The sequence below is a fragment of the Canis lupus genome, chromosome 1, assembly GCF_048164855.1.
Source record: "Canis lupus baileyi chromosome 1, mCanLup2.hap1, whole genome shotgun sequence".
Taxonomy (NCBI): domain Eukaryota; kingdom Metazoa; phylum Chordata; class Mammalia; order Carnivora; family Canidae; genus Canis; species Canis lupus.
The window spans coordinates 109327620-109344442 of NC_132838.1; the positions used below are offsets into that span (position 1 = coordinate 109327620).

At 48.5% G+C, this 16823-nt stretch overlaps 1 protein-coding gene across 8 annotated transcripts in view; it reads left to right on the top strand.

The window, feature by feature from the left end:
* The window catches only part of ZC3H4 (zinc finger CCCH-type containing 4), a 46647-nt gene that overhangs the window by 9524 nt on the left and 20300 nt on the right, over window positions 1-16823 (top strand). For 7 of the 8 annotated variants that reach the window (XM_072773817.1, XM_072773825.1, XM_072773839.1 and 4 more), the window contains 4 exons: window positions 9016-9235; window positions 9578-9688; window positions 14023-14245; window positions 15923-16074. In XM_072773817.1, coding sequence (XP_072629918.1) covers window positions 9016-9235; window positions 9578-9688; window positions 14023-14245; window positions 15923-16074 — 706 coding nt within the window. Of the gene's footprint in view, window positions 1-3448; window positions 3856-9015; window positions 9236-9577; window positions 9689-14022; window positions 14246-15922; window positions 16075-16823 lie in introns of those variants that run through there. The other variant, XM_072773857.1, reaches the window with a different exon arrangement.

A 16823-nucleotide genomic window follows, 5' to 3' on the forward strand; every position in this document is an offset into this window, starting at 1 on the left:
CCATCTTCTAATGTGCCCTCCAGGAGCCCACAATTGACTAGAAGTTAACGAAGAGTTGCATACAGAAAATTACGGTTCTCCTAAAATTCTTTTTCTTTCCTTTTCTTTTTCTTTTTTTTTTTTTTTTTAATATTTTATTTATTGGGACGCCTGGGTGGCTCAGCGGTTGAGCACCTGCCTCTGGCTCAGCGTGATCCACGGTCTCAGGATCAAGTCCCATATCAGGCTCCCTGCCTGGAGCCTGCTTCTCCCTCTGCCTACGTCTCTGCCTTTCTCTCTGTCTTTCATGAATAAATAAATAAAAATCTTTTAAAAAATAAAGATTTTATTTATTCATGGGAGACACACAGAGAGGCGGAGACCTAGGCAGAGAGAGAAGCAGGCTCCATGCAGGGAGCCCAATGTGGGACCCAGTCCTGTGACTCCAGGATCATGCCCTGATCTGAAGGTAGACGTTCAACCACTGAGCCACCCAGGCATCCCTCTCCTAAAATTCTTTAGCGATATATGAACAAGCAATCTTAGTAATCCAAGGCCCAGTTTCTTTCAAGTTGAAAATATCAATACTTTTAGTCGAATGTACATTGAGCGGAACCAAACTGATGTGTTCAGGAAAAGTTACAAGGAAGGTTCTTGGTTCACAAGTTCAGGGATTTGATTTTTCTTTCTGGAATAATAGAAATCAGCCCTCCCTGGATGAGAATCAGTATCTCTCCAGCTGTAAGCAGTCTGAAGCATGGTTGGCATGAGAAGGTGGTTAAAAGAAACTCTCTGTTGCTGAGAAACCAGTTTCAGAGGTTCATCTGACAGGAGGAACTTGGATCAGAGAGATAGATGCCTTTATCCAGAACAGGGGCTGTGTTCAAAGTGAGCGGGAGTGGAAGAAGAGCCACTCATGCAAATGAAATGACCCTTGACTCCATGAGACTCCTCTAGCAGGCCAGGTTTCTTCTCAATCTGTTTGAAGCTCTGTAGAATTGCCCTGCCTAAGAGGTTTGTGTGCTTGGACAAACCCCAGTGTGGATGCCACATACTTTGGGATAGAGTGTTCTTTCTGGTATTGGACAGCTTTGGAATTTCCTTCCTTGGGATTCCCATTGTTTTCTGTCTGGGGAGAAGACTCTTTACTTGGGTTTTCGCTAGGATTCCTTGGACCTTTGTGTGCCTCTCTTATTCCTTGAACTATCCAAAGATGTTTGGTCAGAGTTTTGAACGTCTCAGTTCCCTTTATTCAGTGTTAGAAGAACTGTATTGGCCTTGTGTCTTTGCATGAAGTTCATTTCTCCTCCTAAGGGCTATTCTGGGCCAGCGTAGTGCTAAGCTCTTGATTTACATGGTCTCAGGAAATCCTTCCCCTGTGAATTCCATCCCTCCCAGAGGTTCTGTTGCTGTCTTCACTTCACAGTTGAAACCCAGGGCACAAGAGTGTTAAGGACCTCACCCAATGTGTTAATACCTCACTTTAGCCTTTCTTGAGATATTGCATTTAGTTTGCTTTCTGTGCCTCTATTTTATTTTTGCCAGCCCAGTTACAAATTTCAGGGCAGGCATTTTGTTTTTTGGCCTGTTGAGTTAATTATTCTCTTCCAGGTAATTTCTAAATATCTCAAGGGTAGAGGTTAAGAGTTGGGCCTGGAGTCAAGAGTGTCCAGGACTTGTTTCACTTTTGCTTCTTCCTGCTGTGACCCTATAAGGCAGTTTTCCTTTCCATTCCTTTCTTTTCCTCTTTCCTTTCTCCTTTCCTTTCCTTTTCTCTTTGCTTTCTCCTTTCCTTTCCTTTCCTTTCCTTTCCTTTCCTTTCCTTTCCTTTCCTTTCCTTTCCTTTCCTTTCCTTCCTTTTTCCTTTCCTTTTCCTTTTTCTTTTCCTTTCCTATGAGAGAGGCAGAGACATAGGCAGAGGGAGAAGCATGCTCAAGGAGCCTGGTTGGACTTAATCGCAGGACCCTGGGATCATAACCTGAGCCAAAAGTAGATGCTCAACTACTGAGCCACCCAGGTACCCCTATAGGCAGATTTCTTCTCTTTTCTCAGCCTGTCCATAAGACAGGCGGCCAAGGATCCAGGACCAATGTAGATTTGTTACTGTGCTTCAGTGTGAGACAAGCAGAAGTGAACTCATTAGTAGTATGGTACCTGGCACGGAGGTTGCTAATACAGAATACTTATCTTTTTTTTTTTTTTTAAGATTTTATTTATTTATTCATGAGAGACACAGAGATAGGCAGAGACATAGGCAGAGAGAGAAGCAGGTTCCATGCAGGGAGCCCGATGTGGCACTCTATCCCGGGACTCCAGGATCACGCCCTAGGCTGAAGGCAGACACCCAACCACTGAGCCACCCAGGTGTCCCCAGAATGTTTATCATGAATACTGTCTTCTGCTTTTGTATATATGACCCTGAGGTTTCCAGGCAGGTTTTGTCATTGAAGAAATCAGGGCGGAGAGGTAAGGACTTGATGAGGTGATTGAACCTTGCCCTATCCCACTCCCGACCCCAGACTCTAGCTGTCTACTTTGCTGAGGTTGTCCCCACTCAGGCTGGCCTGCCTGCCTGCCTTTCTTTCTTCTGTTTTTTTCTTTCTTTCTTACTTACTGTCAAATTTAATGGAAATTTTCTAGCATTTTCAGCAGAGGAGAGAAGCCATCATCTACCCAGTTGGAACAGTTATGTCCATTTTGCCAATTTTGGGTCATCTCCCTACATCCCCCATCTGCCTTGCTTATTTTATTTTATTTTATTTTATTTTATTTTATTTTATTTTATTTTATTTTATTTTATATTTTATTTATTTTTTGCCTTGCATATTTTAAATCTTTTTTTTTTTTTAATTTTTATTTATGATAGTCACAGAGAGAGAGAGAGAGAGAGGCAGAGACATAGGCAGAGGGAGAAGCAGGCCCCATGCACCGGGAGCCTGACGTGGAATTCGATCCTGGGTCTCCAGGATCGCGCCCTGGGCTAAAGGCAGTCGCCAAACCACTGCCCCACCCAGGGATCCCAGCCTTGCATATTTTAAAAGCAGATCCTAGATTTCACTTTATCTCCCCTGCAAACTCTTCAGTACATGTTTCTAGCTTAAAAGTATTTTTAAAAAATAGAACCACAAAGTTATGATTCTGTCTTAACAAAACTAACAGTAGTTAGTTACTTCATATCTGAAATACCCAGTCCAGGTTCAGATTTCTCCGTTACGGCTCATACTGTCTTCTGGCAGTAGGTGTGTCCATGTCCGGGTCCCAGCACCGGGCAGGCTCTTATGCTTACGTTGAAGTGAGGGGTTCAGGGTACTGGTGGTCTCTGGGCTTCCCTTCTTCCCTGGTTGGTTTATGCTTAGCTGCTCAGATGGGGATGTGTCTGTGACATGGTCATGTTACCATGGAAATGGTGTGATGTCACTGTCTTGTGCCCCTACCTGAGAATGTTGAGGGAAAGGAGACACAGAGCTCATTTGCTCTTGATTTCTGGTCGATGAACCTAGGTAGTAAGGACATTGAAAAACATGTGCAAGACCCAGAGGCTTATTTCAAGAATTTCCTGCCTCTGAAAATCCCTCAGTGAGGTTCCTCCCCACCCCCTGGGGCTGCTCCACCTCAGTGGAGGGAAAGGCTCTGTGCCTTTCGTCTTAGTAGACAACTGCCCCACTGGGTCGGATTTGGGGACTTCTGTGTTTAGGCCTGTCTTTAAACATTTGAAGAGGCAGAGCCTCTTTGTAATATTTGTAATTTTGTCCCTAGTTAATGGGTCATTCAGAGCCTACCCAGGCAATTTGTTGAGCGCTTGGGCAGTTAATGATCATAACCCTGACCTTCACATTAACCTAGCCGCCTCTTGTCAAGGGCTCTCATGATCTTCAGGTAACAGCCACTGCTCCCATGAGTTTCCCTCTTTTTTTTCTCTCTCTTCTCTCTCTCCCTTTTTTATTTTGCGCCTCCCCCCCCCTTTTTTTGTAAACCAGATTGATCCACAAACCCAGGGTCCCTTTCAGCTTCCATCCAGATCTCTTGTCTGGAGAATTTCCATGTTGGAAAGCTTCATTTTTTTAAGTGGCCTTTGTCCATTCTTCCTGGGGTACAGCACTCCCTGTGCTTTTCCTTCCTGGTCAGTGACTCGATTACTTTCTTTTACCACCTAAGTTAGAGCTGAGGAAGGGGAGATGTTGGTTTGTCAGTTTCAGCAGCAGGATTTGTGGGGAGAGGTCGGTGCATGCACAGTTAGGGCTAAGTGAAGCTAGGAACTAAGTTGACCAGCAGTTAGCTGTGGCCCCCAAGGGGAGTTGGCCATAGCTTCTCCATAGAGAAAATGCATTCCATTAAGCATCTGGGCCAGTTTAGGCTTATCCATGCAGGGGCATGCTGGTGGTAATTGGTTCTTTTTTTTTTTTTTTTTTTGTTTAATTATTTATGATAGTCACAGAGAGAGAGAGGCAAAGACAGAGGCAGAGGGAGAAGCAGGCTCCATGCACCGGGAGCCTGATGCGGGATTCAATCCTGGGTCTCCAGGATCGCGCCCTGGGCCAAAGGCAGGCGCCAAACCGCTGCGCCACCCAGGGATCCCTGGTAATTGGTTCTTAAAACCAGTAGCTGCTTTTTATCTGGTTCTTGATGCTTTCCTCCTGTCAAAGGCTTTATCCTTATTATCTCATTTAACCATAACAACCCTCATGGGTGCTACAGTGATCCCATTTCACAGATGAGAAAACCAAGGCTAAGGTAACCCAAGAGCACAGTTAGGAAGCAGCAGAGCTGGCTGTTAACGTGGCCTGCAGGAAGAAGCCACACACCCAAATCTGTAGGCTGGTGGGTGGGGCTAGCCTACTTTGGAATCATGAGATTTCTTTGCCGAGTGCTGTGTCTGCCAAGCCCCTGGTGTGTGATGAATTCAGCATTCTCCTGTGCCCTGCAGAGTGGCCAAATAGGCAGCCCATAGAAGGGGCATCCAGATCTATTCTTTGACCTGAGAGGAGGAGTTGGGTGTCGCCAGTTCTGTGAATGGAAATTTCAGTGCCCTGGAAGCTGAGTCTAGGAGGCACAAGACAGATTTGACCCTCTGCAAGTCATTGGCCTCTGCCCATTCCCTCCCAGGGGCCAGTTCCAAGGCCGTCCCCCAGCTTGGTTGGTTTCCCGTCCCTAATGGCTCTGGCAGGCTGACCCCAGTGCAGCCATCCTGGGATGTTGCCAGTCCAGGCTCTGGGAGTAAGATCTTGCCTGCTCTGGCTGACGCTGCAGGGTTTCTCTTGCGTGCTGGTCTCAAGAGGGCTTGGCAGGTCTGGATTGAAATGATTAGCACTATGGGGCTTCCCCCACTTTTCTTGAGGGATTATGTCACAGTCTATTAGGCGCGCTTCCTCGGTATTTAATCCCACTCTGACATGGGTTTTGCTGGCAGTCTGTGAAGTGACACCACTGAAGCCCAACTGCCGATTGCGAGACTGCTTTTGTGCTGGCGTGTCAGTGGTCCCCAGGATTTCTGCCCCTGTCCCAGGTGGCTTGGTTTTCTTGTTGTTTCCCCCGCCCCCCAAGGAAAATAGACCCTGTATTTGTGCAGGACACTTAGCTGGGAACTTCCTGTGTGGGCAGAGGGGCACTCCTCCCCCCCCCCCCCCCCCCCCGCCCCCAGGTGACCAGAGGTTAGCCTAGGGCTCTGAGAAGTTTGAGAGTACTGCACAGCCAGGTAACACTGAGAATGCACAGTGGTCACTAGGGTGTCACCATCTGTGTCCTCTCTGGTCTCCTGTTCCCCTTCATCAGTCACCAGCTATTTGTTTCTGTTTGTCAGTTTCTTCCAGATCCCTCAGGAAACAAAGTTCCTAAGTATTCATGACCTGTTCTGTAAAAAAGTTGCTTGATAGATTCTTTTTTATTTTCTTTTTTTTAAAGATTTTATTTATTCATAGAGTCATAGGCATAGGATAGGGGCAAGAGAAAGAGGCTCCCTGCGGGGGGAGCCTGATGCAGGACTTGATCCCAGGATCACGACCTGAGCCATAAGGCAGACATTCAACCAATGAGCCACCCAGGCATCCCTGCATGGTAGATTCTTTTTTTTTTTTTTTTTTGCATGGTTGATTCTTGCTGAGCCCAGATATCCTGAAGGTGTTAATAAGATAATGCAGAGAATTCCTCTTTGGCTGAACATCTCTGTAGGGTGGATTTGAATGCTCTCCACCCCTGCTTTGGGAAATCCTTTGGAATGAAAATGCTTTCTTCTGGAATCATTCTTGCTGACGGTTAAGGCTTTGGAGTTGCCCCCAGGTATTAGATGTAGAATGGCTGGCTCTTTCAGACAGGATGGCATGGGGCAGCAGGACAGTGATGGTGGCCTCTGCTGACCTTGGGCAAGACCTTTTTCTGCCCTATCCTAGTGTCCTTGCCCTGGAGTGAGCAGAGGTGAGAGAATGTCTGGACTGTTGGCTCTTGATGAGTCCTTTTACCTCCTCTCCCTTAGAAGACCTCCTGTCTGAAACAAGAGGGTTGAAGAGGTCTTGGATGTCCCTTCTCCTCTGACAGGCTTTTCCTGATTTCAGGAGGGTCTCTCCCTATGGGAGCCTTACTTTCTTTAATCAGGGCTTCTGGGAGCCCAGGCAGTTATTGTCTGCCTGCCCTGGGCTTCTGAGTAATTTTCATCATGTCCCTCTGAGCTTTTTCCTTTCCAGACTATTGTCAAGAGTGCCGCTCTTTTTAGCTTTTCTTCATGGAAGGCTAGCCTCTGTCTTAGGGCCTTCCTCAGCTCCATAATGTCTGTCTATATGGTCTGGCTGCCTCTCCCTGTGTTTCTCTTGAGGTGTGGTGACCTGGCCTGCCTGCAGGTGTTCCCAGCAGGGATGCACATCAGGTTTGCTCTCCAGTAACCACCCCCCCCAGTGGCCCCACACACCCCCAACGCCACCCCCACCCCCTGACCGCCTGCCACCGCAGTCCTCAACTTCAGCCATGCTGCCCTGTAACAGCCACTCCCTCTGGTTGGTGAGCTTGCCAAAACCAGTTTCCCCAGTTGGGTGGTACTTTTACTGTGGGCAAGGCCACTCCAGCCCAGGCAGCTCCGTCCCACACCCTGTCGTCCCACACCCTGTCCTGTGGCCACACCCAAGCTGGTGCCACACCCAAGCTGGTGCCACACCCAAGCTGGTGCGGAAGGTGCCTCACTTGTCAGGAATGCAGGCTCCTCCCAGCTTTACTCTGTATCTTCCTGTGGGGCTGACCACCTCCCCCACCCCAACCTGGCAGTTTGCAAGGAAGCCACACAAGGCACCAATTGAGGCACCCATCGGTCATCTCCCTGATGATGCCTTTGAAACATCAGAACAAATATTGTGTCCTGCCTTGTGTATGTGAGAGCTGCTCTTGACCTCTGCTGGGGTATCTGTGGGCTTGGGGCCACTAGGGTTTTAAGCTAACCTGACCCCATTGAATTGGAATTAGGGTTAAAAGAGGCTCCTCTTGCCAGCATCCTTGACATCTGGGGAGCAGCACCACCCCGGGGGTGGACAAAAGGGGGTGGCATGAGCGACAGGGCATGACGGACTCTGGGAGAATCACCAGTGTGTTTGTCTGGTAGAACCTGTGGAGGCTCTGGGGCCCGCTCTCCTAGTGAGCTTGTTCTCACACTGACCCCGGTCCCGCCTGAGCAGCGAGATCTTTTCTGCCTGAATTAATTCCCTTTGTGGTTAGCCTTTTTGGTCCTGGGTTCATTACACCACTGTTTCTGTTTTCTTCGGTCTCATTTAGGGTCCTAGTTAATAGAGAAGGAAGGAACTTTTTACATTGTCTCACATACTCTTCCATGGTCATGCATGAGGAACTCTCGGAGCTTTTTCAAGATTTGAACACTTTATTTTTTTTAAACCAATTCCTGTACTTGTGAGAACTGTGTCTGTGGGTGGTAAAAACTGGATTCTTTTTCCAGTTGCTTTCCTTCTTAATCCTGTTTATCCCCTCACTTCTACCCCACCCTGGAGATATATAGGTATTTAGAATGTCCTGTTGGCAGTATTGGTCATGTCTGGAGAGTGCTTTTATTTTTTAAAGTACTGGGGATGGGGGTGATGTGAGGGAAGTGATAACCAGAAGGGATACCCAAGCTCAGAGCAGTGGGGTGGGGAGGATCCATTCTGTGGGCACTCTCGCAGCTGTTAGGAGAGGGCCTTAGGAGGGCTCTGGAACCTGAGACCCTTCCCTTACCCCTTCCCTAGCTGCTCGGTTGCTCCCCGACTCCCCAGCCCAGAGCTATGCAGTTGAGGGTGTAGGTCAGGCCTTGAAACCTGGAGACCAGAGCTTATCACTAGCTCTTCTTTTTGGGGCTTTGGTAAATATGTGCTATCCTCTAGCCCAGTCCAGGCCTGACCGTGGATAGGGCCCAGGAGTCTGGGGGACCACTCCCTGGTTCAGAGCCATGGCCCCGGCTCCACTGCCCACAACCCTCACCCTCAGCTCACAGGACTCATCCGTAGGGCTGCAGCCACGCCTGTGACCTCTGGCCACTGTGCACTGGTGCATTCTGGGGTGAACGCTAGTCCATGTTTCCTCGAGACAAGCAGCCTCTGTGGCCAAGTAAGCTTTGGAAATGCTCTAACACGGGGTTGTACAGGTTTTTTGATGGTAAGACTTACAGGAACTTCCGTTAGAGCATTGAGCACTGTGAAGCCCCAGGATGGAAACTTCCTCACATCATTTGGCCACAGAGCCTTACCACTTTTCTTCTTAGAACTCTAGTCCTCTGGAGCACTTTGAAAAGTCCTGGCCTAGAGTCATCCCAATATCAGTGGCAGGACCTTTAAAATCCAGCGTTGCGGGACCCCAACCCACTGCCCCCATCCCGCTTACATGAAAGCAGGCCACACAGTCCCTTTGAGGGGAGGATAGGGGTGAGACATGAGGCAGTGGCTCCCACATCCTCCCAGGGAAGGCCTTACTTACAGCACTTGGGCTCTCTGTTCCTATCAGCCCTGGCCAGCCGAGAGCCCTCAGATGGTTCCTCTCACACCGCAGGTTCACTTTGGCTTTGGGGTTGGTTTATAGGGAGGATGGTGAGTTGGAAGAAGGTGAACTGGAAGATGATGGGGCCGAGGAGACCCAGGACACCTCTGGAGGGCCCGAGAGGAGCCGGAAGGAGAAGGGGGAAAAGCACCATAGCGACTCGGACGAGGAGAAGTCTCACAGGAGACTGAAGCGAAAGCGGAAGAAAGAGCGGGAGAAGGAGAAGAGGAGATCGAAGAAGAGGAGGAAATCCAAGCACAAAGTAGGTCGGAGAAGGTGTGCTGGGACTGGGCTGCCTGGCACCAGGCCTAGCTCAGAGCCTCAGGGCCCAAGCTTGTCTCATAGACCGGAGGGCACTCTTAATAGTGTTGTTTATTCCTTCCCCAAATTGGATAAAGAGCGTTATTTTTTTCTCTTAAAGAGTCGGTAGTTCATGCTCCATTGTTCATGCTCCATTGCCGCTAAACGCCCCTAGGCGAGGTGCTTCAAGGAGAGCTCAGAGCCCTTCTGGCACATTCTAGTAGTGTCTGTCCCTGAGCCAACTCTGCCAGAGAGAGGCCCGCCTGCAGCACAGTGACTAAGTCCACTTCCCCTGTCCCTGCAGCGCCATGCTTCTTCCAGCGATGACTTCTCGGACTTCTCCGATGACTCAGATTTCAGTCCCAGCGAGAAGGGGCACCGCAAGTACCGGGAGTATAGCCCCCCATACGCGCCTGTGAGTACTTGCTCTTCAGGGGCCCCCATGATGCTGGGAGCGGGGACGGAGGACAGGCATGGATAAATGGTCCGTGTTTGCTGAGCACTTGTCGTGTGCTGGGAACTCTTGCATGGCACTTCATGTGGATTTTTCAGCCTGCAAGATGAGATCCTGTTTTGTTTTTTCCCCATGTTATAGGGTAGGAAACAGACCTGGGAAACCAGCCAGGTTGTAGCCCTGTAGTGCAGGAGTTGGGGTTCGAGCCATTGGCCATGCTCTTAAGACTTCACTCTTCTTCCCATGCCCTGGGCAAGACTCCGGATGTCCCCATCTCCAAGAAAGCTCCTAATTTATCCCTGTCACAGCTGGCTGGCTGCCACTGTTCAGAAACAACCATTTGTGGAGAATTGGCTAGGGAATGAAATGGTTTTACGGGAATAAATGATCTCAAGTGCTGCGAAGTCAGAAGTCAAATGTTCATCCTATCATAACACTGAACTTAGATGTGCATTTAAATTATTTCGTTTGTATGCTGTCCCCCTCACCCCCCAGCAAAACCTGTAAGAAAAATCAACATGGATTTTCAAGGTTAGATAAAAAGTGCTTTTAAAGCTATAGTAGCTGGGCAGCCCGGGTGGCTCAGCGGTATAGCGCCGCCTTCAGCTCAGGGCCTGATCCTGGAGACCTGGGATCCAGTCCCACATCAGACTCCCTGCATGGAGCCTGCTTCTCCCTCTGCCTGTGTCTCTGCCTCTCTCTTTCTCTGTGTGTGTGTCTCATTAATAAATAAATAAAATTTTAAAAAATATAATAATAAAGCTATAGTAGCTCTAAAAAATACCCCAAGTATCCTGTGACTCCACATCATCCAGCCCAATGGATAATTTATTGTACAATATTACAGTTGATGTTGATCTGCTAGTGGGGATTCAGACTTTAAACCTGACCTAGGTGGCAGCCCCAGTGGCGCAGCGGTTTAGCGCCACCTGTAGCCCAGGGTGTGATTCTGGAGACCTGGGATCGGGTCCCACATCCGGCTCCTTGCATGGAGCCTGCTTCTCCCTCTGCCTGTGTCTCTGCCTGTGTCTCTCTCTGCATGTCTCTCATGAATAAATAAATAAAAATCTTTAAAAAAGAAAACAACAACAAAAAAAATCTGACCTAGGGGATCCCTGGGTGGCTCAGCAGTTTGGTGCCTGCCTTTGGTCCAGGGCGCGATCCTGGAGTCCCGGGATCGAGTCCCACGTTGGGCGCCCGGCATGGAGCCTGCTTCTCCCTCTGCCTGTGTCTCTGCCTCTCTGTCTGTGTGTCTATCATAAATAAATAAATTAAATTAAATTAAATTAAATTAAATTAAATTAAATTAAATTAAATTAAATTAAAAAACCTGACCTAGGGGGATCCTTGGGTGGCTCAGTGGTTTAGTACCTGTCTTCAGCCCAGGGCATGATCCTGGAGTCCTGGGATCTAGTCGTACATCAGGCTCCCTGTATGGAGCCTGCTTCTTCCTCTGCCTGTGTCTCTGCGTGCCTCTCTCTCTCTCTCTCTCTCTCTCTCTGTCTCATGAATAAATAAATAAAATCTTAAAAAAATCTAAACCTGATCTTGATAAGTAATGCAGGGCACACTGCAGCTTCTATTGATAACTAGGGTTTGAGGCTTTTTTTTTTTTAAGTTTTTATTTTTATTTATTTATTTATTTATTTTATTTATTTTATTTTTTATTTTTTTTAAATTTTTATTTATTTATGATAGTCACACAAAGAGAGAGAGAGAGGCAGAGACACAGGCAGAGGGAGAAGCAGGCTCCATGCACCGGGAGCCCGACGTGGGATTCGATCCCGGATCTCCAGGATGGCGCCCTGGGCCAAAGGCAGGCGCTAAACCGCAGCGCCACCCAGGGATCCCAAGTTTTTATTTTTAAATCATCTCTACACCCAGCATAGGGCTTGAACTCATAATCCTGAGATTAAGAGTCGCATGTGCCATGCCACTGACTGAGCCAGCCAGGCGCCCTGCAGGGTTGAGGTGTTTTAAGATCTGCTAATGTAGTCACCTGTGACTATATATCTATGATCTTTTTTTTTAATCAGTTCGTATTTTTTAAAAGTAATAGACTTTTTTAAAGCATTTTAGGTTTTGTTTTTGTTTTTCTAGGTTTTTCTATTTATCATTGAGAAAGAATGCGTGGGGGAAAGGGAGAGAGAGTCCCATGCAGACTCCCTGCTGAGCGTGGAGCCTGATGTAGGGATTGATCCCACAACCCTGAGACCATGACCTGAGCTGAGACTAAGGGTCAGATGCTTAACCGATTGAACCACCCATGTGCCCCAAGAGCAGTTTTAAGTTTATAGAAAATTGAGGGGCAGCCCGAGTGGCTGGGCAGTTTAGTGCTGCCTTTGGCCCAGGGCGTGATCCTGGAAACCCGGGATCGAGTCCCACATCGGGCTCCCTGCATGGAGCCTGCTTCTCCCTCTGCCTCTGTCTCTGCCTCTCTCTGTGTCTCTCTGTGTGTCTCTCATGAATAAATAAATAAAATCTTAAAAAAAAAAAAGAAAAGAAAATTGAGTAGTTTTTGCTATAACAGTGTATGTAAGTGTGATACTTCTGTTGTAATTGATGAACCATTTTTTTTTTTTTTAAGATTCTATTTATTTATTTGAGAGGAAGAGAAACCATGAGTTGAGGGGAGAGACTGGCAGAGGGAAGAGCAGACTTCCTCCCGAGAAGGGAGCCAAATGTGGGGTTTGATCCCAGGACCCAGGGATCATGACCGGAGCCAAAGACAGATGCTTAAGAATGAGCCACCCAGGCACCTCCATGAGCCAATCATTTTTAAAGATTTTATTTATTTGTTCATGAAAGAGAGAGAGAGGCAGAGACATAGGCAGGGAGAAACAGGCTCTGTGTAGGGATCCTGATATGGAACTCGATCCCATGACTCCAGGATCATGCCCTGAGCAAAAGGCAGGCCCTATGAACCAATCTTGATGTGTTTTTGTGAATTGGAGCCTGTGGTTTACATTAAGCTCTCCACTTTGTGTTTTATGATTCTTTGTCTTTGACTAAAGCTTAATGTTACGCATTCACCATATACTATCATATAAAAGAGTTTCAATTTCCTAAAAATCCCCTATGCTTTACCTCCGCTCTCCTTCCTGAGCCTTTGGAAGCCAGAAGCCTTTTTCTGTCTCTGCATTTTTGCCTTTTCCAGGATGTCAGATAGTTGGATTCCTTACAGTGTATAATTTTTTTCAGACCAGTTTTTTTTTTTTTTACATAACAGTATATGTTTGTGGTTTCCTTGTCTTTTCTTAGCCCTATGGCTCATTGGCTCAATTCTTTTAACTGCTGAATAATACTCCATTGTCTGAATGGACCACAGTTTGTTTATCCATTTACCTACTGAAGGCCATTTTGGTGCCTGTGTGTGTGTGTGTGTGTGTGTGTATCTAACTTCATCTAGTATCTCTTGACACTAGCATGCTCTGGAAAGCATCATTCAAAATGATTTTCTAGTTTGGTTGCCAAGTAGGTCATTAATTGAATTCCAAGGCCCCAAGAAAATTTTGACCAAGGAGCACCCCTCTTGGAGGGCCTGGCTGGTTCAGGGTTTGTTTGTTTTAAGATTTTATTTATCAGGGCAGCCCGGGTGGCTCAGCAGTTTAGCATCACCTTCAGTCCAGGTCGTGATCCTGGAGACCCGGGATCAAGTCCCATGTCAGGCTTCCTGCATGAAGCCTGTTCCTCCCTCTGCTTGTGTCTCTGCCTCTTTCTTTCTCTGTGTCTCTCATGAATAAATAAATAGAATCTTAAAAAAAAAAAAAAAAAAAGATTTTATTTATCAGAGTGGAGAGAGCACAGGAGCATACAAGCAAGCAAGGTGGGGGAGGGGCAGAGGGGGAAGCAGGCTCTCTGCTGAGCAGGGGTCTCAGATCTCAGGGTTAAGTTAGAGTCCCATGTCCAGGCCTAGAGATTACTAAAAAAAAAAAAAGAAAAAGAAAAAAAAAAAAAAAGCCTCTGTTGCCTACTAGGCCTCCTCCCCAAAGGAGATTGCTGCATATCCCTGGGAATTAGCCCCTTCTCTTCCCTCCCCAGTTCTTCAGGAATCCCGGGGTCTGTGTGTCTCAATTTTCTTTCAAGCCATGGCATTTTCTGAAGCATGGAAACATCTGGGCCCACCGCCCAGCTCTCCCTCACGTTGGAACTAGTCCCCCAAATAGCCAGGGCTGGCATCTTGTCCCCTGGGTGGCAGAGACACCCAGACTGCTGTGTCAGTTTCAGGAGCAGTGGGGCCCTTGGTGATCCGGACTCAGGGCCCTGGGGCCGGCTCACCCCCCTCTCCCTGTCAGTCCCACCAGCAGTATGCCCCTTCGCATACCACATCTCTGCCCAAGAAGGCCTATTCCAAGATGGACAGCAAAGGCTATGGCATGTACGAAGACTATGAGAATGAGCAGTACGGCGAGTATGAGGGTGATGAGGAGGAGGACATGGGCAAGGAGGACTATGACGACTTCACCAAAGAGCTGAACCAGTACCGGCGTGCCAAGGAGGGCAGCAGCCGGGGCCGAGGTGAGGCCCTGCTGCCCCTGCAGGGTGTGGGGTCATGGGGGCAGACCAGGGGCTGGGGCGATACTGTGGAGTGGGACCAACCTGTGGGTTGGGGCTGCGGAGCCTCGAGTGTGGAAGAATTGGGAGTTATGGGAGTCGTTCATTTTGGAGCTCCAGGAGGAGGAGAAGGGCTGGAGCTGTACCTACAGGGCAAGGGACTCCAGGGGCGGTGGAGTGAGCCATCTTGGAAGAGCCTCAGTGCTCAGGCTGAGCTGGGGATGGAGCCAGGCTGGTTGGGAGGTGCAGGGGAGAAGCCCACGTGGCCCAAGGCTGTTTTCTTCATTCACTTCCTGGTCAGCTGCAGACAAGAGAGAAGGGACAGCTTCCATCTGATCTAGGCCAGGGTCACTGACAGCTGGCTGCCCCAGCTCCCTCCCCCCATCCTCCCAGCTCCCATCACCTGACAAGGTGGGACTGCCACACCTCTGAACCCTAAACCTGTGGCAGTTAGGAGGATGGTGGGGGAGGGTGGAGCACCAGAGACCTGGCCTCTTAGAACCATCTCCTGCCCGCAAAGTTTTGCAACTTACAAGGGGGTAGGGCTCTGGGGATCTTCTAGCTCAGCGGTTCTTGGCCTTGCCAAAGGCACAGCTTATTGTTTGAGTGGCCTTTCATTTAGTCTTTCTTCGGAATTTGTTCTTGGACACCTCCTTGGATGAGCCGTGCTCTTTGGGGGAAATTCTAGACCACGAGACCAATAGAAATTTAATACAAGTCACCGCATAATTTAGAATTTTCTAGTAGTCATGTTAAAAAAGCAAAAGGGGGGATGCCTGGATGGCTCAGTGGTTGAGCATCTTCTGTCTTTGACTCAGGTTGTGATCCCGAGATCCTGGGATCAAATCCCACATCGGGCTACCTGCATGGAGCCTGCTCCTCCCTCTGTCTATGTCTCTGCCTCTCTCTCTCTGTCTCTCTCATGAATAAATAAATAATTTTTTTTTAATGAGTAAAAGGAAACATTAATTTTAACAGTATATTTTATGTATCTAACACATTCAGAATCTTAATTTTAACACATTATCCAGACAGACAAATGTAGTGTTTTATATTCTCTAACTTTTTTTTTTAATCTGAGTCCTGTAAATCCAGTGGTGGTTCATCCTCCAGCATCTCTTAGTCTGGTCATGTTCCGGGGACTCCATAGCCATGTGTGGCTAGTAGTCCCTGTATTGGACATTTGAGTGCACCTACAGTGGCCAGGTGCCCCTGTGGCAGTATAGCCAGTGAGCATCCAGAATGCTGAGGCCTGAGGACCACTAGTTTTTTTTTTTTTTTTTTTTTAATTTATTTATGATAGTCACACAGAGAGAGAGAGGCAGAGACACAGGCAGAGACACAGGCAGAGGGAGAAGCGGGCTCCATGCACCGGGAGCCCGACGTGGGACTCGATCCCGGGTCTCCAGGATCGCGCCCTGGGCCAAAGGCAGGCACCAAACCGCTGCGCCATCCAGGGATCCCCTGAGGACCACTAGCGAGGGCATGTAGGGGCGATGGGACAAGCTACCTGGAGCTGCTAAGAAGGCTTGAGGAGGAGGAAGAGGACATGACTGACATCAGGGACAGAAAATGGGCTCACGTCTCTCTTGCTGATGAGATCTCCCACTCGGGGCACTTACCGTCTGAATTACCCTGCAGGCAGCCGAGGCCGTGGCAGAGGCTACCGGGGTCGAGGCAGTCGTGGAGGGTCTCGAGGCCGAGGCATGGGCAGAGGCAGCCGCGGAAGGGGCAGAGGCTCCGTGGGAGACCACCCCGAGGATGAAGAAGACTTCTATGAGGAAGAAATGGAAGTAAGCTCTTCTCCAGCCCCGGAGGAGTGGCGGCAGGGAACATGGGAGGTTGATGGGCACTTTTTGGGAGCTGCCTATACAGACCACAGTGGAAGGGAGGGTGTTGGACAGCAGGGCTGTGTCTCAACATTCATTTCTTATTTTGAAATAGAGGAAACCTTCATGCAGTTCAAAATTGAAAAAGTGCCAAAGCTGTGAAAACATCTCCCTCCCCTTCTACCCCCAGCAACTTCATTCCCATCTCCAAAGACAAGTTTCCTGAGTGTCTCCTAGAAAAAGTTTTAGGCCTAGGGGCACCTGGGTGGCTCAGTTGGTTAAGCATCTGCCTTCAACTCAAGTCATGGTCTTGAGATCCTGGGACCAAGCCCTATTTTGGTCTCCCTGCTCAGCGGGGGAGCCTATTTATCCCTCTCTTCTCTCTCAAATAAATAAAATCCTAAAAAAGAAGTTTTAGGTCTTTACAGTCAGGTGCTTATTTATTCATGCCCCCCTGCACACACACACAGCTTCCACATTGATTGCTCTGTCCCCGCCCAAGACCTTTCTATGCCAGTATGCAGTGAGTCTGCTCTTTGTTACAACCACACAGCTGTCCATTGTGTAGGAGGCTCCCTGTTGGATTTGCCCCCGGAATTGGGAGTTGTAGGAGTGAAGAGCTTGAGGGAGAGGATTAGAACCACCCCCCACCTCCCCCTCCCCCTCCCAGTTTTGGCTGTGGTCTGTGAAGAGAGGGCACAGGCAGGTCACCC